The 25264-nt window shown below is 29.7% G+C and overlaps 1 protein-coding gene across 1 annotated transcript in view; it reads left to right on the forward strand.

Moving 5' to 3' along the window:
* LOC107440923 (dual specificity calcium/calmodulin-dependent 3',5'-cyclic nucleotide phosphodiesterase 1A) overlaps positions 1–25264 on the forward strand; it is a 535122-nt gene that overhangs the window by 403877 nt on the left and 105981 nt on the right. The window contains exons 5-6 of the mRNA XM_043040985.2: positions 5405–5579; positions 15885–15998. Of these exons, the coding sequence (XP_042896919.2) occupies positions 5405–5579; positions 15885–15998 (289 nt within the window). The remainder of the gene's footprint in view (positions 1–5404; positions 5580–15884; positions 15999–25264) is intronic.

Here is a 25264-nt window from a genome sequence, read left to right on the forward strand (position 1 = left end):
TTTTTTTTTTTTTTTTTGCTATAATTATCACTTAAGCAGCAATGTCTCAGGGGGTAGAGCGTTCGCCTTTCAGTGAGGGGAGAACCGGGTTCGAATCCCAGCAATGGATGGTCGATACGAATTCCGCATCCGCCTTGCACTGACCACAGTGCTGACGTGAAATATCCTCAGTGGTAGACGGATCAGGGGCTAGTCTCTATGCTGTCAGGCTAACCGTGAAAGGTTCTCGTGATCTTCCTCTCCATGTAACGCAAATGCGCGTTAGTTCCAGTAAAAAAATCCTTACCGAAGGCAAATTTCTCCCAATACTTGATCCACGAGTTCCTTTGTCTTCTGGATTGGGTTCAAAATTACAAGGTTACGGAGTTGAACATTAGTAGTCGTAAACTTAAAATTAGATCAGCCGCTCAGAATTTAATGAGCATTCATGGTCCTGCTTTTAAAAGCATAAAACAGTCAGAACTCTTACCTCAGAGTCTCTTACCCAGAGTTAGTATACCTATACCTTTAATTTTTATTTACATTACAGATGCATTTGGTTTTGTATTTTAATCTTGATGATGCCGCTAAGACCAGTCCTAGGTTATTCTCTCCCCCCCCCCTCTTTAATCTAATTGTAGTCAATTGTTGTAACACTCTAAGAACATTTGCACTGATTACAAATCTGAAATGAAATAATAATGAAGATAATTTACTTCCTTCTATATATAAATATCAGTTGTTCTTATTGTTTTCATTGACTTTTTGCACTTGCAATATCAGTAACTTATAATCAATTTTCTTGACTTTATTGTTAAGTAATTTCAGTAAATCTTCGGATAATGTAGATCGTATTTGTTATTTACAGTAAGATTATTTTTTATTTTAAGAAAGAATTGTATAAACTAATTTTAGCTACTAATCTTAAATTAACTATATTATTTTAATATTAACACTTTTAGAATTTCTATTTCTTAAGGCATATCTAGGAAATGTGCACGGTGTTCATATTTTTATAAAGGCTAGAAGATGAATTTATATATCGTTCTATCATTAATTATTCAAAACAAATTCTATAAGCATTACAAGTGAAATTAAACAATGTGTAAAACAGAATAAAAGATCGATAATATTTATTGAATATCTAAGAATATTAATTGTCGTTTTTAATAAATTAAAACTAATCCAAACTGCATTACCAACAGCACAAAAAAAAGTAACTTAAAGCATTTTGAACCATTTATTTTATACAAAAAGTACATCGATAAATTAAATTTATGCATGCATCAATAAATTATATACGAAACAAATACATTTTTTTAAATCCATTATCTTCTACTAATACAAGAAAGCATTTTAATAAAAGTTTTACGAAACCATTATGCTTAATTTAAAATTTACTACGTCATGAAAAATAAAAAGTCTCTATCTTTAGCCTTTATTCTATCTTATCACATCGTTTATCATTTATTTTTTATCCTAAAGACTTTAAATCATCTTATAATTTTATACAAGTCTTAGCGAAATATTCATCTTGAATTTCTTTGTTCTTTCTTTATAAAAAGGAATTGTGAAAAAGTTTCCTAAAGTGGGATAGAAAGAGATGTTACATGGAAATTTTACCTAGTCTGGAATCGATCAGTTCATATCGATTGATAGTATTCAGATTCTACTATCCTATCTAACGAAGATCTTTAAGAGATTCTTATCATTCTGTGACGTTGGATATTTATTGTCAGCATTCAAAGACGCATTATTAAAGATACGTTGCACAAAGCTGTCAACTAATACACTTAAGCCAGAAATTTAAAACTATGACAATTATATTTTTACTTCAAACTTTTTTACTTATATTTTTACTTACTATTTTTACTTTTAATTAATTAATATGACAATTATATTACATATCGAATGATAGTATTCAGATTCTACTATCCTATCTAACAAAGATCTTTAAGAGATTCTTATCATTCTGTGACGTTGGATATTTATTGTCAGCATTCAAAGACGCATTATTCAAGATACGTTGCACATGCTGTCAACAAATACACTTAAGCCAGAAATTGAAAACTATGACAATTATATTTTTACTTCAAACTTTTTTACTTATACTTTTACTTACTATTTTTACTTTTAATTAATTAATATGACAATTATATTACATATCGATTGATAGTATTCAGATTCTACTATCCTATCTAACGAAGATCTTTAAGAGATTCTTATCATTCTGTGACGCTGGATAATTATAGTCAGCATTCAAAGACACATTATTAAAGATACGTTGCACATGCTGTCAACCAATACACTTAAGCCAGAAATTTAAAAATATGACAATTATATTTTTATATGTGTAAACAAAGACATTTAATGGATATACAGGGTGTTGTGTAATCACTGCCCTTAATATATATTTTTAAATATCGTTTTTTTTTTCTTCTTAAAGACTTTAAATCATCTTGTAGTTTTTATAAGTCTTTGCTAAACATTCATCTTGAATTTCTTTGTTCTTTTTTTTTCTATTTTTGCAAAAAGAAATTCCAAGAAAATTTCCTTAAATGGGATAGAAAGAGATGTTACATGGAAATTTTTTCTAACCTGAAATCGGTCAGTTCATTTCGATTAATAGTATTCAGATTCTATTATTCTGTCTAAAGAAGATGTTTAAGAGATTCGTATCGCATATTTATTGTCAGCATTAAAGATACGTTGCGCGAAAACTGTCAAACAATACACTCAAGCAAGAAATTCAAAAAGAAAGATGATTATGTTTATAAATGTTTAAACAGAGCCATTTAATCGATATGCAGGGTGTTGTGCAATCACTGCCCTATATATAAAATTTTTAATATCGTTTATGATTTTTTCTTCATCTTAAAGACTTCAAATCATCTTATAATTTTTATAAGTCTTTTGCTAAACATTCATATTGAATTTCTTTGTTCTCTTTTTTCTTTTTTTGCAAAAAGAAATTGCTGGAAAATCTCCTTGAATGTGATAGAACGAGATGTTACACGAAATTAGACCTAACCTGAAATCGATCAGTTCATAACGATTGATAGTATTCAGATTCTACTATCCTATCTAACGAAGATCTTTAAGAAATTTTTATCACTCTGCGATGTTTGATATTTATTTTCAGTCTTCTTAGAGATATTTCATTTTATTTTATAATCGTCGTTGAATAGCCGACAGGAATTGCGACTACTAATCTTCAACTACGTAGCCTTGTAATTTTGAACTCAATCCAGAAGACAATGGAGCTTCTGGATCAAGTATTGGGAGAAATTTGCCTCCGTGGACGACTTTTTGATGGAGCTAACCCGCTTTTGCGTTACATGAAGAGGAGGACCACAAGAACCTCCCATGGTGTCAACGGTAAGAGGACTCTAACTCATGATTCGTCTACGAGTGAGGATATTTCACGTCAGCATTGTTGTCATTTCAAGCCGGATGCAGACCTCGTAACGACCAGCCATCTCTAGGATTCGAACCCAGTTCACCTCATTAGAAGGCGAACGCTCTATCCCCTGAGCCATCACAGCTCTCTCTTAGAGGTATTATTGAAATTACACTGCATAAAGGATATCAACAAGCACAATTAAGCACTATCATTCACTATAGCAGAGGTTCCTAATTGGTGTTCCATGACCCTAGGTTTGCAAGAAAGATTTAAAGGGGTTCCACGATTTACTATTTCTTATAACCACTGATGAGTATTTTTATAGTTATTTTATTACCTCAAGTTAGTTAGTACTTTTATGATATCTCTGATTATCTTAAAATACAACCTATACTTATTTAATCTTTTGTTTGCTTTTAGGAAATTATTTCAACCAATGAAATAGAAAGGGCATTTTTTAAAATGAAATATATTTCTGATAACAATATATTGAACAAATTATGAAAAAACAAGCATTTATGAAATATTGCATTAGTAATTCATATCGCACTTTTCAAAAGAAATAATTAAATTCTTTAATAAGTAAAAATGCTTCCCAAATAACCATTTTCGTCGTTTATAACTGTTTCTTTTAAGTTTTCACTTCGAACTAAGTCATTATTTGGTTTATTTTAATCATTTTCATCTTATGTATATATACAAAAAACAAATTCTTAACTAGTTAATGAGAAAACTGATAGCGCAGTGCGCAAATCTAGCTCAACCAAACTCCAGTGTTTAGTGTACCAAAAAAAGATCCTTTTTGAATATCTTTTGAACTAATGATCAGATTTTCTAGAACTCAGCTCCTTCTAGAACTCAGTGGTTTGAGAGGGTAGCCTCAAATATGCTAATCAGTTAGTGCAAACGATAATTCAAAATACGAATTCAGACACAAAAATGTATTTTCTTTGAATAAGCATACCTTTTTTTTCAATGAATTCCGATTTCTGACCCCATAGGTGTTAGCCGCAATCTGTGAAATATGGTCACAATAGTTGGGTCAGTAGAGCAGTCTAACGTTTGAATCGCTTAGTGCTAGTTTTATATTTTGCGTATTCTGTCATATCTCGAAAACTTTAAAATCGAATAGAATTTAAGATTGAATCCTAGAAAGTGAAGATCCGATTATTGGATCAAAAGTTATTCAGAATGGTCCGTTTTTTTTTTTTTTTTTTTTTTTTTTTTTTTTTTNTTTTTTTTTTTTTTTTTTTTTGAGCACTGATTAGATTAGATTTAAAATTAGGTGGAAGGTTTAGCTTAGCTTGAATTAGGTTTAAAATTAGGTTGAATTTCTCTATTTTTGTTACCATCTAGGTGTGAAAGTAAATTATACTGCCATCATTTCTAAATCAAAATAGAATCTTTTAATTGCTTATAAATCTCGGCAGAGAGGTAAATTTTATTTCTCTCAGATAAAAACCAATAATAAAATGCGCTAAAAATAGTAAATATAATATTGCAAATATCGAGTTCAGCAGATCATTAAATTATTTAGTTTAAAAAGTAGAATGAAATAAATATCGTATTTTAAATTCAATTATTATTATTTCAGCACATCGTTTTTAATTTAATATACTGTGAATGAAAATTTGGTTGGCATCTACAACAAGCACATTTAATTTGTTACCATAATCTTAAATTCATTTTACTAAGTTGAATTTTGTTATATTTGAGGAACTCCTAATAACAGAAAGATTGCTGTATTCTTTCTTTGTACTAAACTTATTCTTTCCTAATATTAAAATTTCATTTCTTAGCAAAATAGAGCATAGAATATTGATTTTCAATTGGTTAATAAAATGAGTTTTCGCACATTCTCGTAATAAATATGAATTGAAACTTGGCAAAAACTTAAGCGATAACAGTCTGAATTTTATATCTATTATTTATCCTTCACAAATCCTTTAATACCAAGGATAAGTGTCATAGGTAAGAAAAGATATGAAGCTAAGTTTCTTTTTATTTTATTTTAATTTTTAGGCAACCAAGAGAACGGCACTAGTGAAAATGGTGACGAAGTAGTTTTAATTCGAAGAATGAATCCCCGAGGATCTCTCCTAAGATCTAAAGCTCAAGAAAGTGATAGTTTGGACCAAACAGAAAATAAGCTTCCACCTGTAGATACAATGGAAGCTTGTAATAAAGCAGCTGAAAGGTAAGAATTAGTTATTTATATATTTTTTTAATTTGAGTAAACATTTATTTGAAAGAAATATGCATCAAAGCTATTAAATTTTTACACTTGAAAATCTGCCAATTACTCTGGCTTTTTTCCAAATATTTCAATAACTATTCGTAGTGATGCTGAGGACATCGATGTCATAGGTAGGTCAGAGAGAGCAGCGAGAGAGGCCTTTCTGACACTTGAAACCTCTGCCACAAATATGGGCCTTATCATCAACGAAGATGAAACTAAATTTATGGAATCTCCAGCCACAACCGTAAATCATGATCCTTTATTCATAAATGGTTACACATTTGATAAGGTTAATGAATTCAAATACCTTGGAACAATGATCAATGACCAAAGCAGCATAAAAACAGAAGTAGACAACGGAATTAAAATGGCAAACAAGTGTTTCTTTGGACTAAGAACGCAATTAAGATCAAGCCTAATCAGTCGAAAAACCAAAATTANAATCTAGCTCTGGAGAAATGTATCAGAGATAGTGGATTAGACCGAAAAGGCACCCTTTGGAATAGTTCAGTTCAATTACTGGCATATGCATCAATGTCATAGGAAGGCCAGAGAGAGCTGTGAGAGAGGCCTTTCAGGCTCTTGAAACTTCTACCACAAATATAGGCCTTACCATCAATGAAGATAAAAGTAAATTTATGGAATCTCCAGCCACAACTGTAAATCATGATCCTTTATTCATAAATGGTTACACCTTTGATAAGGTTAATGAATTCAAATACCTTGGAACAATGATCAATGACCAAAACAGCATAAAAACAGAAGTAGACAACCGAATTTAAATGGCAAACAAGTGCTTCTTTGGACTAAGAACGCAATTGAGATCAAGCCTAATCAGTCGAAAAACCAAAATTAAAATTTATAAGACTCTTATTCTACCTGTATTGCTCTATGCAAGTGAAGCATGGACACTAAACGCAGACACTCAGCGTACTCTTGGTGTTCTTGAAAGGAAAATCCTTAGAAATATTTTTGGCCCAGTACAGGAAAGAGACTGTTGGGCCACAGATAGTGCAGGTCTTCCGAAGCAATAGATTAAGATGGCTTGACCATATCTGGAGAGTTCCAAAAAAACAACGCAGTACGAATCGCCACCTTTAAAAATCCTTCTGGATCTCGGGCCAGAGGAAGACCTCCAACTAGGATGGCTGGATGACACTACTAAAGATCTCAAAGTAATAAAGATTAACAACTGGAAAAAAGTCGCCATGGATAGGAGGCGTTGGAGGCTACGCGTGGTTGAGACAGCCAAGACCTTTAAGGGGCTGTTGTGCTGAAGAAGAAGAAGAAGAATTCGTAGTGATAAAAATAGAAATAATAGAAAATAAGTTTGACCAAATAAAAAATAAGCTTTTATCTGTAGACACAGTGAAAGCTTGTAGTAAAGCAACTGAATTTCAAGAATAATATATCCTTTGACTTATTCTTTTAATTATTATTTTGATTTTTTTTTTATTTGAGTACACATTTATTTATAAAAAAATATGAATTAACCCTTTAACGTGCAGATTGTTTGGAAAAAAACAGTAAAAAAAATCTATTTTTTTTCATGTAAAAAGACACATTTTAGAACATTATCTTTTCTTTTGGTGGACAATTTTGATATACTGCAGTTTCGTTCCATGGAAAAAGGCTATATCTTATCCTTGAATAAATAAGTGCTATAGCTTACAATCCTATGTAAATGATAAATATCTATAAAACGATTTTTTTCTTAGCTTTCACATTGTTATTTTAAATTCTTAATTATATTCGAGTGGGAAAAATTATAGCAGCATAAGATACAACGCCGCTCGAATTATCTCCAGTGTGCACAGTTTGGCCTGTTTAGCGCGCTCGAATTAACTCGAGCGCACAAGTTAGGGGGTTAAAGCCGTTGAATTTCGACATTTAAAAATGTGCTAATTCATCCGACTTTTATCCGGAGATTTTTAACAACTATTTACAGTGATAAAAATTCCTATTTTATCTTTTGATTTGAAACATGTTTTAACAACCAACATGTAAATCCGTTTAAGAAATACCTGATAAACTTAAATTTTGGGAGTTGGAAAACTAATAATCTATGAAAACAAGTTAGTCACATTCCAAAAATAAAAAGTCAAGAAACCAAAATGCTTTAATAAAAATATTGGCAAATTAAATATCTGCCTTACAACTGACCAACTGAATTCATAAAATTGACTTGAAATTTAAACCTATAATATGCAGGATAACCTCAGAACTTATTTATTACTATTTATAAAAATTTTCTAGGCTTTGGCCACACTGAAATAATATTTTTAGATTAATATTCACGACACACATATAAATAGCTTAGTGGAAAAACCAGGTATGTGACATTTTCCGAATCTAAGATCCGAACACTTGAACTATTTTATTATAGATTTATCGAGAAAGCGGGACTGATAATTCTTTACCTCAATATATTTACCACTACCTAATTTGAAATTAAAACCCTGCATGCATAGTCAAAACAGATGTGTATTAATTATATTGAAGTGGACGCAAAAACAATTCTGCAAAATTAAACATACCCATATAGATGCGATCGCTTTATTTAATTTTCCCTGATTTATAAATACCTCTGAAAAAATCATACTTGGTTTATCCACTAAACTTTTCAAATATGCATATGAAAGATCTCATGAACTTGCATTTTAAGGACTAGAAAAATAATGATATATAAATAATACTTTTACATTGATATTTTCACATGCAATCCTTCCAACTATGGAACTTTCGAAGTTTCACATAGCTTTTTTCTTAGTGGTAAAGGAATACGTATTACGCTTACATAGTAGCGTATTATTTGTACGTAGTAGCGTATTATGCGTACGTAGTAGCGTATTAATGCGATAATAAATTAGAATTAAAGGAATTCTTAGCAAGCACTACATAAAAAAATTAAACTTCAAAAAAATTTAAATTAAAATTATAAAAAGGTCAGATCGACCGAAAAGCCATGCTTTTAAATTCTGTTAAAAGTTTTATCAAAATTCGGTTTGTTTTAAAAATGTCTGCTACCTTGCACTACCCCTTAAAAAACTTTGCGCAATTTTCAAGTGATGAAGGGTACGCATATGTCGTTATCTGTATTATTTTTTTAACTATATTTTGCTATTTAATAAGAGTATTTACATACATTAAATGATTTAATTGAGCGTGTTTTAAGTCTATAAAGAAAATTTATCAATAAATTGCCCATTGCTGAAATTCAGCAAACATACGTGAGTTGAAAAAAACGGACCATCCTGAATAATTTTTGTTCTAATGATTGGATCTTCACGTTCTTGGACATCTTAATGGCTCGAGGGGGCAACCTCAAATATGCTAATTAGTTCGAGCAGACTATATTTAAGTTACGAAATCAAGCACAAAAACGTACTTTCTCTGAATAACTATAACTTTTCCTCGACGGATTTGGATTTTTAACCCCCAAGGTATAAGGGGTAGCTGATATCTGGGAAATATGTTGTCCGTAGTTTGGTCAGGACAGCAATCCAAAGTTTAGATCCCCAAATGCTAATTTTACTTTTTGCATATTTTGCATATCGCGAGAACTTTTTGCCTACAATAACATTTTGTAAATATTTTTTGTTTCATATAATTTTATTTAATAGTAGTAAAAAAATTGAATTGAGAGGTCTTTAGAAGAAAGGTTAGAATTGAACCTTTTACATCGCTTTAGAGAATGTAATTTTACATGACAAAATACAAAATTTGATCGAAATCAATCAAATAGTTTCTGAGAAATTGAATTTAAAAAATCGATTCCATTCAGAAATCTGTGTCTGATTTCGTAACTAAAAATATCGCCTGCATATTTGAAGTCACCCCCTTGAACCATAAAGATTGAGCAATAGAACGTGAAGATTCCATCATTAGATCAAAAGTTATTCAGAATGGTCCCGTATATTTTTTTAAGCACTGCACATTTCTTTGCCTGTCTTTTGAATTTAAGAATAAAACTAGCTGTGTTTCCGTTTAGTATTTTTATACATTTCTCATATGGTAATTGAAAAAAGAAGAAAAAAAATTAAAGTAATATTTTAAACTGAACTCAAACAGCTATGACGAAATGACGCTCAAATCTTTATGCAAATGTAAACTAGAGCTCTAGAAAAATAAGTTTGCGAACGAGTTTTGTAATGGTTGAATAAATTCAGTTTAAATTTGGCAGAAAAGTACTGCTGAGCAAGCTCGCAAGTTTCTCAAAGAAGTAAGTTACATTGGTTTATTCTGCATCGACATATACAGTTAAATGATCACGTAACTTCACAGTGACATACATTTTTTACTAGTCTCAAGAAAACAACACAATAAAACTTCCGTGCTTCTGTATTTTTTTCCCTCTTAAACTAAAACGTAGCGGTTGTTTCGAAAATAATATAAGAACTAGCTACTTTTGTAAGATGGGTAAGACTTAAAAAGCGAGGGAAGGAAATCGTATTTCTTATTTTAGTTAGATTGCTGTTCTGTTGGGAAAATAAAATCCCGAATATTTAATTTGAAGAGTGGTATTATTATCCAAATTATTCATGGTAAAAAATAGCTCTGGAGATAGCTTAGAAATTGCTGTTTTACTAAAACAAAAACTATATCAAGGCAAAGGAGCTTAGAAGTTGTAATTTGTAGACAATTTTCCTTTTAAATTATTTTAATTAAATCGATTATTTCGATTATCTGTCTATTCTAACAAAACTAATTTTGGAAAGACAAAAAAAACTGAATGGTTAAGGTATCCGACAAGTTTTTTTATTACGTGTAAAAAATTATAAAACTAGCAAAAAAAATATTATTATTTTTTTGCATAATTGGCCATTTTTAGGTTTTAAAAAGCATTTTTCTTTTTTTGCATACTTCTTTGACTCTAGCTCACTATCCATCTACCACCGAAGATATTTAACACTGAGGATATTATGGTCGGTGCAAGCCGGATGCGGAATTCGAATCCGGATCATCTGATTGCAAGGCGAACGCTCTATCCCCTGAGCCATCACTGCTCAAAATTTTCAGTCGTCACGACTCAAAATATTTAGTCAAATATTGTAAAGTCAAGTATTGTCAAAATATTGTAATAATTGCCGAACTGTGAAAACTGATGAAACCAAACCAAATATAAGAAAATAAAATAACCATTGATAAGTTTCTTATTACCGGAGATCTACTTCTAAATACTACTTTGAATCATCTGATGCCTTTTTTGGTGAAAAAAATTTATTACGCAAATGAAAATTTAAATAAAACTTAAGACTTGCGTGAATTTTTCACTCTTTATGTTTCTGTTTCTAAAAATGTAGAAATCTCCAAGATACCGGATTTAGATTTTTCGTTTAAAGATTTATGTGCTATAAAAATTCAATCACACACTGTATTTCTTTATTTTAATTTTTTTTTTAAATCCAACGCACACATAAAGAAAGTTCAATCAATTTTATATCTTTTGAATTTCGATAAATCCCATATCTTCAATGCGATTTAAGGTGTAAAATATTCTTATTTTAAATGAAATTTTGAATAAGTGTAATGAAAATGTTAAATTCGAATACACTCTATATCCGATTACTCGATTTCATTTCGATTTTTACAAATTCAATCAGTTTAGAGATACCGACTAAACTGAATGAAAATATTACATTCGTTGAAAAATCATTTTTGAAGCTTTTATTTCTTTCTTTTTTTTTCTCTTTCTCAACTTCGAGATAGGGTATTTCTAATTTATAAAGATTCGTTTGATTTTTTTTTTTTTTTACTTTAAAGAAAAAGTTTCTACTTTTCTGCAAAATAAAGTAATCGAGGGATATTCTGTTTAGAGTTGAAAGCATAAAAATTGATTAAAAATCATATTAAACCATGTAATGTGAGGTAAGATATCAAGAAATCTTTATATTTTTAAATATCCCATTCCAACGTTTTTATATGATTTCCGTTTTCGTTTCTGATGTCACTCAGACAAACCACGCTCACCAGCCATTGGCCTTTGAAATTAAGTCAAGAAAGTGCATCTTTCGCTTGACTAGAGAGCACCGCAAAAGTAAAAAAATGTCTTAGCTCAAAACCTCCCGGATAGATGGCAGCACCACTCATTTGTTTAAGTGAGGCCACTTATGAGGCCTTAGTTTTGAGATAGATCTGAAAAGGATGGAAATTTTGTCTAGATCCCTGTACCCATGATACTGCTCAGCGACCGACTCCTGGACTTCTAATTCCATATATTTTATGAGCATATGTATCGTATGTACTCGGTGGATCTTAGAATAGCCCCTCTGGTCAGGAGTCCTATTCTTTATTTAGTAGACTACCACGATAAATTATGGTATCTTTATTTTATTAACAGCAGATAATTTCAATCTGTCTAACTGAATTAAACTGCGTAGTAGGATTTATGGCTACTTTTCACATAGTTCATTCATTTCTTACTATTAAGTATGGCGTGTCAATGTAATCCTCTATATATTATTTTAAAAACGATAACATTCGCATAAGATATAAATAATAAAGATATAGATAAGATATTAAATAATAGATTGTCAAATAGGTTGTTTATTAATCTTAATTGTTATATGGTAAAATACACTATAAAAGGATGTAAAAGCACTGTGTGCAAAAAAATCGGAATTCTTAAATAACTTTAAATCTAATGATAGAATCTAAACGTTTTAGGACTCAATCTTAATGATTTAAAGAAGTGGTATATGATATGCTAATTAATAAACGCAACCGATATTTTGAGTTGCAAAATCAGACACAAAAACTTTCTCAGAATAAACATAATTTTTTTTCCGACGGATTCAGATTTCTGACCCTTAAAATATAAGGGGTAGCCGCAATCTGGGAAATATAGTCCCAATTGTTTACCCTGGAGAGCTACTCAAAGTTCAGATCCATCAATGTTATTTTTTTGCTCATTTCCTCACATCTCTGGAATTTTTTAAGATAACCGAAAAATTTAGCACGCAATTATGAAATTAGTTAATTATGAAATTAGTTTCAGGATAGTACGAGGCGCATCCAGAAAGTAAGTATCCCTAATTTATAAAAAAAAGAACTCATACTTTCATGAATATATTTATTGGCAACAAGTACAGCAATGTTTCAGCTATTTTTTTAACATAGCAACCACCAGAATTGAGACACTTGTCGTATCGTGGGATCAACTTTTGTATCCTTTGTCATAGAACTCTGCCGTTTGGGAATGGAACCAGCGTGTGATAGACGTCTTCAGCTCTTCGTCGTTGCCAAAACGTTCACCGGGGGACAGGAATTTCCTGAGGTGCAAGAAAACTTGAAAATCGCTGGGAGCAATATCAGGGCTGTAGAGTGGATGATGAGACAACTCCCAGCCAAATTCCGTCAAAGCAGCTGGTGTGCGTCGTGCCGTATGTGGACAAGCATTGTCATGGAGGAGCGCAACACCTGCAGTAAGCATTCCACGTCTCTTGTTTTGAATGGCACGTCACAATTTCCGCTGTGTTTCACAGTAACAGTAGACGTCTGTCACATGCTGGTTCCATTCACAGGCGGCAGAGTTCTATGACAGAGGGATACAAAAGTTGATTCCACGATACGACTAGTGTCTCAATTCAGGTGGTGGCTATGTTGAAAAATAGCTGAAACATTGCTGTACTTGTTGCCAATAAATATATTCCTGAAAGTGTGAGTTCTTTTTTTATATATAAATTAGGGTAACTTACTTTCTGGATGCGCCTCTTACAATAAATGTGTATGCTTCATAACGCATCATAACATATCACACTGTCCATTTAACACCCATGGATATGGTTGTTGTATTATTGTCTGGAAGTATTTTTCCTGGTTTGGAGTAGGATCTGTGGGTTCAAGTTTATAATAAGCTCAACACTGACACCTTCTGCACTATTTTGAGTGACAGTATACTTTCTACGTTGTGGCAGTTTTACGGGCTGTTTCTTTGACCCATGTTACTTCCAAAACGACAGCCCTAGTTATCATTTTGTGAAGCCCACTATGGATATGTAGGATGCCAATGGGATTGACCGAATACATTAGCCTGTCCAGAGCCTTTACCTGAAACCTATTGACAACCTCTGAGAATTAAGAGAGACAAAAATTGCTCCAAATGAATGAAGGAACTTAGGAGTCATCTTCAATCCAGACTGAAGAAAATACCATTCAATGTCAAATGAACTTATGGAAAGCATGCCATGGAGAGTTTAAACCATATCTGCTTATCGTAGAAGATATATTAAGATAGATTATATCTATCATGATAGCTATAATTTTGTAAAGCCCACTATGGATATGTTGGATGCCAATGGGATTGACCGAATATATTAGCCTGTCCAGAGCCTTTACCTGAAACCTATTGACAACCTCTGAGAATTAAGAGAGACAAAAATTGTTCCAAATGAATGAAGGATCTTGGGAGTCATCTTCAATCCAGACTGAAGAAAATACTATTCAATGTCATAATGAACTTATGGAAAGCATGCCCTGGAGAGTTTAAACCATATCTGCTTATCATAGAAGATATATTAAGATAGATTATATCTATCATGATAGCTATAATTTTGTAAAGCCCACTATGGATATGTTGGATGCCAATGGGATTGACCGAATATATTAGCCTGTCCAGAGCCTTTACCTGAAACCTATTGACAACCTCTGAGAATTAAGAGAGACAAAAATTGTTCCAAATGAATGAAGGATCTTGGGAGTCATCTTCAATCCAGACTGAAGAAAATACTATTCAATGTCATAATGAACTTATGGAAAGCATGCCCTGGAGAGTTTAAACCATATCTGCTTATCATAGAAGATATATTAAGATAGATTATATCTATCATGATAGCTATAATTTNTTTATGGATTAAATTAACTTCCGCTAAAAAATAAAATAAATGTATTCTTGGCGAAAAATAACTAGATAATTTTCTTACGATCTTAAGAATTTTATATGGTAGGTAGTTTGTTTGCTTAAATCAATTTGTTGAAGCGGTAGATTCCAATGAAACTTTAGAATCTACCAAAATCTCATTAAGCTAAAAAAGCATTTCTATAGATTTAGCATGATTTTTTAGAGGTATGAGGTTATTTTAGGAAACACGATAGCGTTAAACTAAAAGAAATAAAAAAGTATTTGTGTATATTAGGAAATGAAATTAAAGAAATTCATTTAAAGCTTTCACAAATAGGATTTTTTTTATAGGGTAGGTTAGGAAGAAAACGTTCTGTTCTAGTAGTAATCTAGTTTTGATGTTACTTTGTGAAAGATAATAAAATCATTTTTGTCTTGATTATTGTTATTATTATTTGCTCTGGTTTGTAGATAAATGATAAAATGAAATGAATATGCATGAACAAAGACAAGCATGAACAAACTAACTTTGACACCTATGGACAAACTAAGTGGTGATATTTTTCCTTGCGCAGTTTCCTAATTGAATTTCATTAAAAATAATTCAATCTTGCTTCAGAAGATAACTTACGAATGACAAATTAACATAAATTGTCTTTTTTCACTATATCAGAACAAATTAATATTTTTAAACATTTCAGCATAGTAATACATCAACTGTTTCTTGGAGCCAATTAATACTTAAATGTTTACAATAATAATATTCGAATTTAAGCTATTTTTTATAACGTTTTCAAAATAATAAATGACTTTTTGATTGACTTTTGATGATTCTTGGTAGGTTGGTTCTAATGCCACTTGCCACACGGGCAAGTCTGCTTGGTGAAACCGAGCAAATTTAAGGCAGAGCGTGCGATTCTTGTTTTTCAGTGGCGCCATCTATGACCAAGAATTCGAATTCACCGCACCATACGTCACACCTGTTTATAAGACAGACCCATTCATACATCCATTCATTCATCCACAGATCGTAATTTTGACCTGAATCAGAGAACTATCGATCTCCAATCCAGTACCCCCAGAGGTATTGATTTGTTATGGGAACATGGACGACTTTGCGACTCGACAGAATTTTAACATACATCAGTCACCTACTATACGGGGAGTCTTCGGCCGGCGGTGTTCGAGCCCGCGAACTATCGGACATGGGCCCAGTGCCCTACCGACCAGGCTATCCCGGCACTTGATGATTCTATTGCTATCTTCAGTTGGGGATTGATTGGATCAATTTATACTTTTGTCACTTAATTAAAGTTTAAAAATATAAGGTGGTTCAAGAAGCAACACTACCTCCCATTATAATATGCAATTTTTTCCCAATTTTTTTTTTCTTTTTGTATTTTTAATTTTCTTTTTATTTACAGGTTAAGAGAACTCGCGAACCACTTGCAGCATGGAGAAGTTCCTGCGTCTGTGTTACAAAAAGCTCTACAATATGCTGCATGTGTCTTAGATACTGTTTGCGTGGATGATAATAGGTTTGTATAAATTTATAATTTTTTAAACAAATAAATCAAGTTTCATTCTTAAATTTATAATTAAATAATAAAATTATTATCTTTTAAAAATATTTTTCTAAGTTTAGAAACATGTTATTGCCGGCTGTAAGTTTGAAATATATATCTTTTCTGCCAAATCTTAGAATTAGCTACTTTCCAAGTTATTAGTTTCAACCTTTTAATTTCTAATATAGATGCATTCAAATAAATTCTTCAGTAATTTTTGTTCTTTGAATTTCTAATGACGCTAAGAAACTATTACATTTTGAAAATAATTTTCTAGGTAAAGAAGCATGTTATCACTTAGTTTCAAATATATATCTGCTCTACACATCTTAGAGCTAGTCACTTCTAAGTTATTAGTATCAGCTAATTTTAAATATAGATACATTCAAATAGATAGATAAGAAAATTTTAATTAGATACAATCTGTATTTTAATATTAATATATTACAATATTTACATTAAGATTGCAATGCTTAATCCAATTAAAAGAACTTTGCAAATCGCATTTTGAATATATCTAAACTTCTTGATTTAGAAATATTTCATGGTCGGCTGTAAGTATATTTAAATTTAAACTGTCCTGTCTATATGCATTCAAATGTATATATATTATTTTAAATCGATACAATACATGTTTTTATTTAATTTTATTAAAATAGATACAGTCTAATACTTGAATAACAGGAAGCACTTGAAAAATTTTGTTTTAGTAACATTTCTTATATCAATTTGAATAGATGCATTGAATAAGAGATAGAAATCTTTCTAAATTGGTCGATTGTGAAAATAAATTTAAATCGTCACAGTATGTGGCTTTGTTTAAATGAATTATAAGAGATATGTATAATTAGATAAGGCTGAACTTAATAAACGAACATAAGAATCACATTTTAATTATATTCAATTTTTCCGATTTTGACACATGATATAGATAGCTATAAATTGAGAATACAAATTAATTATCTTTAAGCTTAGAAAAAATGTTTTCAAAAAATGCATTCAAATAGATATAATTGTAAATTTAACTGAAACAATTCTAGTAGATAAAATAAATCAATACTACATACATATATAAACATAATAGATAAATTCTTAACATTTTAATGAAGATCTTTGTGATAGAAATCTCGAAATAACATTTTGAAAAGACTTACTTTTCTAATTTGGAAATATTATATTACTTGCTTAACATCATTCATTCTTCGAAACATACAAAGCAAATATAAATTCCCTAATAAATATTCTCATGTAGGTGCGATGAATGGTTTCAAAGGAGTGCATTCTAATTCAGATATAGTCAAATAGATGGTTTTATATTGATACATATATCGAATAGAAACTTTCAAGTATATTCAAAAGGCGTTTTATAGTAAACATATTCAAAGTGATGCAATAGGTGGTTTAAATTATTTACGTTCTGATAGTTATGTTCTTATAACAGCTTATTTTCTCAAATTCACAAAAAAACCACTTAACACATAAGATTGAAAAAATCAGACCTTTTAATTCCTCTTCGGGACAGCAGCGTTGATCTTATGAACATGGTATATATGTATAGTAAAATGGTCACGGGTATTTTTTAAAGAATAGTTCGATTTTATTAAATAATAGTAAAAAATGCAGTATGTGTTATAAACAACAACAAGTAATATTAATACTTAATTTTTAGTTTTTAATTTGTAATTGTGTTTCATTGTATGTACTTAATTTTTTAATGATTTCTAAGATAGGCAATTCTATATATTTAACTCTTGCAAAGCTCCAACATACATTTAGAAAATACCAATCATCAACGTGGTGAAATGATTACTTTTTCTTATTTGTTAAATTTTATAAATTGTTTTTATGCTCTCTAGAGTTACTTAATTATTTTCTACCATTGTACACAGAGGAAAAAAATGACTTCATTCTGATTAATAAAACCAAATTAGACGTTATTTAAACCATTGATAAGACAATTTTTTTCGTTCATAAGTTAACGGTTTATTGAAAATTCTGGTTCTCAAAAACGTAGTTCTTATTACCATACATTTATTAAAAAATACAAAACTAAAAAGTAAATGTTACCGAATAAATGGTTTTATTGCCATTCTTTAAGGTATCATGATAAAACTACCAATTTTTTTTCACATAATATAAAACCATATTTTATTGTTAATTTTACCACAATCATTAACAAAGAGTTTCAATAAAAGTTACTGATTTTTTTTGTTGTTCCCACAGAACCAGAAACACGGTAAATTTGATCGTATTCTGGTAGTTTTGACCGTACTTTTTCTTTCTCATTAAGTATTGCTTTGTATCAGTTTATAAAAGACTCTTATAGATTCTAAGATTCTAATAATATAATAAAATGTTTATATAATCTAGAATAATAATAAGAAAATGATGTATCAGGAACATTCATAAAAAAGGACGATCTTTAAAAAGTACCATGAGAATGTGCTATTATTATTAATATTATTTATACTATAACCAAATAGTAAATATATTTCTTTTCAATGGAAAACTTGAAACAAATATAGTTACAATAGTTTTATTTTATTGTTAATTTTATCATTTTTATTGTTAATTTTACCAGAATCATTAGCAAATAGTTTCAATAAAAATTAATGATTTCTTTTGTTGTTCCCATAGAGCCAGAAGCACGGTAAACTTTATCGTATTCTAGTAGTTTTGACGATACTTTTTTTTCCTCATTAAGTATTACGTTGTATCAGTTTATAAAAGAGTCTTATAGATTCCATTCTAAGACTCTAATAATATAATAAAATACTTATATAAGCTAGAATATTAATAAGAAAATTATGAATCAGAAACATTGATAAAAAATGACGCTTTGCATCTTTAAAAAGTAACATGAGAATGTGCTATTATTATTTATACTATAACCAAATAGTAAAAATATTTCTTTTCGATGGAAAGCCAGAAACAACTATAGTTACAATGCTAAAGCCTCTATTTACTTCTTTAAAATATCTCATTAGATATTTTATTAAAAAATCTCTTGAAATCATGAATGTGAATTATTTCGGAAAACATAAAATAAAGGAGATCACATCATTGCATAGCAGAATAAAATATCCTTCAAAAACTCAGTACAGGATTTTTATTTTATTTTAATTGCGCACAAAAATACACGAAAGGCTTGATTTAATCTCAAAATATAATAGACTAGCTACTGAAGCATTCATAGGATTTGCATACTTGAATAGAAATATATTTCAATATTTTTTATACCCGTTACCATGGCTAATGAAACCAGCGAAGCTTGAAAACAAATAAGATTCCAAAGATTATACTTTAAACTATTTTTATACTTTCTGGAGCAATTTTTATTCTCCTTTTCAGAAAATATTACTTTAATCAAATATTTCTCTTTTTCTAAAATATTTTGCAGTGAAACGTGAAATACTTCGGTGATTTTTAAACTCGCTAAAAGAACCAAATTACGAATATAAATTTCAGATTTAGGATCAAAATATTTCGATTTTTCTTTTAGAAAGGAATAGGAGAAGATAAAATAATAAAAAATGAACAATTACCAAAGATTACTTTTTTATTTCGGGGAAAATACCTATAAAATAAAAGTAAAAGACTATTTTGTAAATAGTTGTTTTGAATGTTTTCCGTAGAATATTTTATATAAAAATTAAGGATTTCTTTTAAAAGTTAAAAAAAAATATTTTAAGTTTACCTTCGTAGATAATTTAATGCTTTTTTTCCTTTGAAAAATTTTAGGAATTTATGATTAGCTTCTTGTTTTGTGTTAATAGCTTCAAAACAAGTTTTTAGTTGAGAAACGAAAGATAGGAGAAAATACTCAAAAATCTGGAAATTAATATTAATGAAATTAAAATTTCGACCCCTCTCCTTGCTAAGGTCGGACGCAAACACGGTTTCTCTTTGGGGATTTCGAAACCACGCACTATCTGGCATGCGTTCTGAAAAGTAACATTTCGGAGATCTTATTCTCAACTGATTCATGGCATTCTTGTGGTAAGATAGTAAGAAAGTAATTTGATCACTCTGAGTTATTGCCACCTGTATCACCTGTCACTTATGATGTAGCACGTGCTCTGATCTGTGGTCAAAAACACATTTCAGATTGCATATCTGCTCAAAACCGCATACCAAACGACATGAAAACCGTGCTTGCGTTTTACCTAAATCATAAAGACCATTTCTTCTAGAGTGCAAATGCCCCTTCTCCTTCATATATTGAAAGAGAAAAACTCCAATTTTACAATAAATGGTATGTTTGAATGGTTTCTTGAAACATGAAATACAATGCATGAAATTCCGGATCAAATTGTGGTAAAAAGTCCCGGAACTCAGGAACATGAAAACCGGAACATGTTACAGAGCAAAAAATCTGATATACCGTTATTTTTAAATTAATAATTACCGTAAAATCACTGTATCACTCTAATTAAATAGATATTGCTGTAAAAATTACGGTATAAAATCTTACGATCAAAAAGGATGTTACGTTAAAAGGAATTTTCCAGTGCACCGTAATTTGATTCAATGTATCGGTTTCTCTAATTCATTAACTTATTTAATAACTACCTCTCGAATCAATATGATTGAATGTAAGTAAATGAAAATTTGACTTTTTTTCATACAAAGTGAATTAAATCTCCTTTTTTGAATTATACGCCTCACTTTTAGAAAATAAACTTACCTGATTTAATTTAAGAGCTAGAGGCTAGAATACAAGTATGATATGGCAAGAAAATATTAAACGATCATAACAAATAAAGGCTTAATAATAGATAAAGGTTCTAAGCTTAAATTTAACGAAGTGCAAATAAAATTATCAATATACTTTGCATCTTCTGACACTAAGCTCTAACAGTTTTGAAATGTTGCTATTAAATATTGATATTCAATCTCCCAAATTGTGTCGAAATATTTTTACAATTTAAATCTCTGACAATACTTAAAACATCATTTTAACGCTTTCTGTTTTCTATAAGCTATTACCCAAACTTAAATTTGTCAATTAGTGCAAAGAGATTTCCCAAACTGTCTTAAAACATTTATATAATTAATCTAATAAAACAATCATATATATTAAATATTTCGTATATTATAATTATCCTTGCAAAAGATTATTAAACTCTGATATCTAATATTCCGAATTATGAGTCAGAATACTCATTTTCTAGTTAAAATTTCTGAAAATATTTAAGCATTATTTTACGACATTCCCTTAGATTCTTAAACCTGTGACTCAAAGATAAGTCAATCGAATTCGTAAACAAAGTATCTTGGCTGCTACGAAAACCTTTACGTAACTAAACAATTGGCAGAGACACTCTGTCAATAAAATATTTCTTTCAATAAGATTACCAGTTCGAGAAGTATTAAATTATCGCAATATATTTCCAAATTTGCGGCAATACCTAATTTGCAGCATTTCAAGAAGTTTCTCTGGATTCTTCAGCCAAACTACTCATATTATGTAATTTTTTCAAGAAAAAACAATCTAGAAAATATCTCAAAAAATTTTATGTAACTAATCAATTGGTAGAAAAACCGTGTAGTTCGTTATACAGGGAGGAAAAAAATTCTGGCAAAATTACCGTTTTACATAGTCATGACTAGAGCCCGGATTTTGATGACCTAAAAAATCTCAACTAATGCCCTTAAAAAGTGCAAAAAATGCCCTTAAAAATTCAAAAATTGCGCAAAAGTTCCTTAAATAAAGCAAAATTATTGAATTAAAAAAATGTTTTGCTCTTTAAAATTATAATGAGTCATTTAAAAAATATAAAGCATTGCAATACTTGTTCTACGTTCATTAAAGTTTGAAAAATATGTTTTATATCCTAAAATAACAAAAAAAAGGAAATTATATTGACACCAAAATATTTTTATTTTGTATAGAAACTTTAATGAATATAACAACTTCCATCTCATAATATTACTAAATATCAGACTTACATTGGATTATTAAATGTTTTTTGATAATTTGAAATGTAAACGAGCGTCTCTTGTCTGAAAGCAAAATTTCATTCCTGCAGAAGCTTCTTTCAACGTCTACTGATGTTATGGGTGCGTACTTGAAAAAGACGGTCTCACTTACTGACAATTCTTCTTCAATTTGAAAAGATTTTGCTTCACCTGTTAATATCCTATAGATTTTCTTCATTGTTTGGAAGCCAGTGTAATAATGAAAATTGATAAAAAATAATAAAAATTGGAAAAAATTAACAAAAAATTTTAAAAAATGCATTAAAATGCAAAATATGCCCCAAAATTTAAAGAAAAATGCCTATAAATCTAAAAAAATGCTCTAAAAGACAAAAAATGCCCAAAAATGCAAAAAATGCAAAAAAATGCAAATGTCATCAAAATCCGGGCCTTAGTCATGACATTTCTGGAAAAAAAATTCTGGTTAATAAAACCAAACTATACGGAATTTAAACCATTTATATGGTCATTTTTCCATTCATTTATAGTAACGGCTTAATGGAAATTCTAGTTTTAAATATTATATTCCTTATTACCTCTCATTTAGTAAATAATACATCCCTGAAAAGTAAATTTAACTGAATAAATTATTTTTATGTTATGCTTTAGGGTATAATGATAAAATTACCACATATTATAAAACAATATTTTATTTTTAATTTTGCCAATTTATTTTTAATTATAAGTTTATGATTCGAGAAATTTTTATTGCTGTATTAATTTTCCAAATTATGTGCAAAAAAAACTTATTTTCATTAATGAGGCTAAAATATAATTTTAAGAAATTTCCTTGGATTCGTAAGCCTAAAAATCAATACGCCAACTATTTGGGTAAAGACAACCTTCAAACTGTCTCAAAGACTATTATGTTGATAAACAATTGACAAAAAGACCGTGTCATTTCAATATTTATAATCATACGATTATTAGTTTATCAAATATTAACTACTGTGTAATTTTTAGAAATATGTGGCAAAAACTTTTTTTTTTATCTATTCTTAAAACACCGTTTTAAGAAATTCCTCTGGATTCGCAATACTAAAGATCACAATAAGCCATCTATTTGGGTAACGAGAGTCCCTAAACTATCTCAAAAACTTTTATGTGGCTAAGCAACTGATAGAAAAACTCGTAGGGATATGAATAGGTTAATGATGATAGCAGAGGTAAAAAACGAATCCACTGTAAGTGACTGAAGAGGAATACTTTGAGCTCGCTTAGCCCACGAAGTGACGTCATTCGCACCATCTCTCTTTATTGTCCTGGCAAATAGTTTTCTAGTCTTTGAAGCTTTATAAGAAGCGTAGCGCCGACCAGTTGGCCGTCTCTTAGAAAGCATTAGGTAAAGGAATGCCCTCCTTTAATTTCAAATACTAAATGATTTATGAAAGAGAAGTTGGGAAAAATAAATCCTTTAAAAAAAAGTTATGGTATTTTGTTCTGTCTACTTACTTCGCAATAAAACTATATGAATTTGTGTCAAAGACATTAACACAGAAGAAAAATTTAATAAAACTGAACAAAGGGAATTTTTTCCTGTTATAATTTAAAATTCATAACCCTAATCTCAAACAAGCGCTAAAATTTATGTTCTTTTTCTAGTTTTTCACGTTTTTTAGGTATTAAATTGGTGAAATGAATTTCTTGATACCCTTTGCGGCTTGATACGCGATTAGTAGAGAACTTGTTTAGTTATTTTAATTATTATTTACGAACTAAACTCAAAAAATAATGACCACAGATGAAATCATAAACTATTTTTTTGTAATTAATTTACTTCTATAATTAATGAAATTACTTCTATATATTCATATTTGATACTAAAACATTTTAGGCATAGGATTATGAAGTATATTTTTGACAAATATGATTACTAATTATTTTCAAGCCTCAAGTGGGGGAATAAGACTTTAGAGTTGCTCTTTTTAAGTTTCATTGAATATAAAACATTTTTGATATTAAAGTTTTTAGATTTTTCTTTTTTTTCGCGTTTGCAATCAATTTCATCCTTAAACTGTATATTTTGATACTATTCCATTGCTTTAATAAATAAGTCTACTGGAAACTAAAGATAAAATCGAGCACACAACTTCCAAAACAATTGCATTTTTTTTTAATCTTTCATGCAAGTGCTTATAGAATCTCTTTTGTTAGCTATTTTACATACAGTCAGAAACATAGAAAATTATCAACACGTATTACTTTTTTTTACTGTGCAATCAGTGAATTATCAAATTAAAAAAAATTTCAGTGTGTTTGGAGTTATTTTTGCAATTTTAAATACGTTTTTAATCCGACGTTGTTTACTTACGCTTAAATATGCTTCATTTTTTACACATATGAAACTAGATAAAACTTTTTCACCAATCTGTTACAATACACCTTTTTATATATCAAAGTTTCGATAGTTTTTTTATGCACAAAAGTTTTTAGATATAAACTTTTTTGAGATATGGCAAAATATGCAAAAATGTAAATCATTAAGAGGTACAAATTTAATTTAGACGTAAAATTAAGAGGTACCAAACTATTGGGACCATGTTTCTCAGATTGCAGCTACGATTGCAGATTGCGAGGTCAGAAATCCGAATCTATTGAAAAAAAGGTTATGTTTATTCAGAGAAAGTACGTTTTTGTGTTTGGATTTCTTAATTTAAAATACCGCCTGTACTAAATGATTGGCATATTTGAGGTCAACCTCTCAAATCATTAAGATTAATTCCGAGGACGTGCAGATCCCATCATTGGATTAAAAGTTATTCAGGGTGATTCGATATTTTTTTTATCCACTGTACACCAAAACTTTCAGGAAAAAAAAATTTCTTTATAGTTAAAATTTCAAATTTTTGGAAAAAGCCGCCGAAAGGTTCAAATTGCACAAAAAAATTTGGAAAAGAATGAAATAAACTTTGAATGCAACTAGATTAGAAACTAAAATTATTTTAGAATCATTAAAGTTTGATCTTTATTATTCAATGAAACTTGATCTAAGTAGTTTTTGGTCAAGAACTGTCAAGTGATCCCCGTAAATGATTTTTGTTGTAACGCTTCATTGTCTTTCGTCACTCTGTACACTCTTAGAAATTTCTTTAAAAAATGGCTACATAAATATTTATTTAATGGTTATTTTACCATATTCAACCAAAATAATCAAATAACCATATATAAGATGGTATTCAAACTGTTAACTGTGAGAAAAATTGTTTATTAACTCATTTTAGAATTTTATCATACAAACTAGGCCCACCTTATGAAGC

This window comes from Parasteatoda tepidariorum, chromosome X2 (genome assembly GCF_043381705.1).
Source record: "Parasteatoda tepidariorum isolate YZ-2023 chromosome X2, CAS_Ptep_4.0, whole genome shotgun sequence".
Lineage (NCBI taxonomy): Eukaryota > Metazoa > Arthropoda > Arachnida > Araneae > Theridiidae > Parasteatoda > Parasteatoda tepidariorum.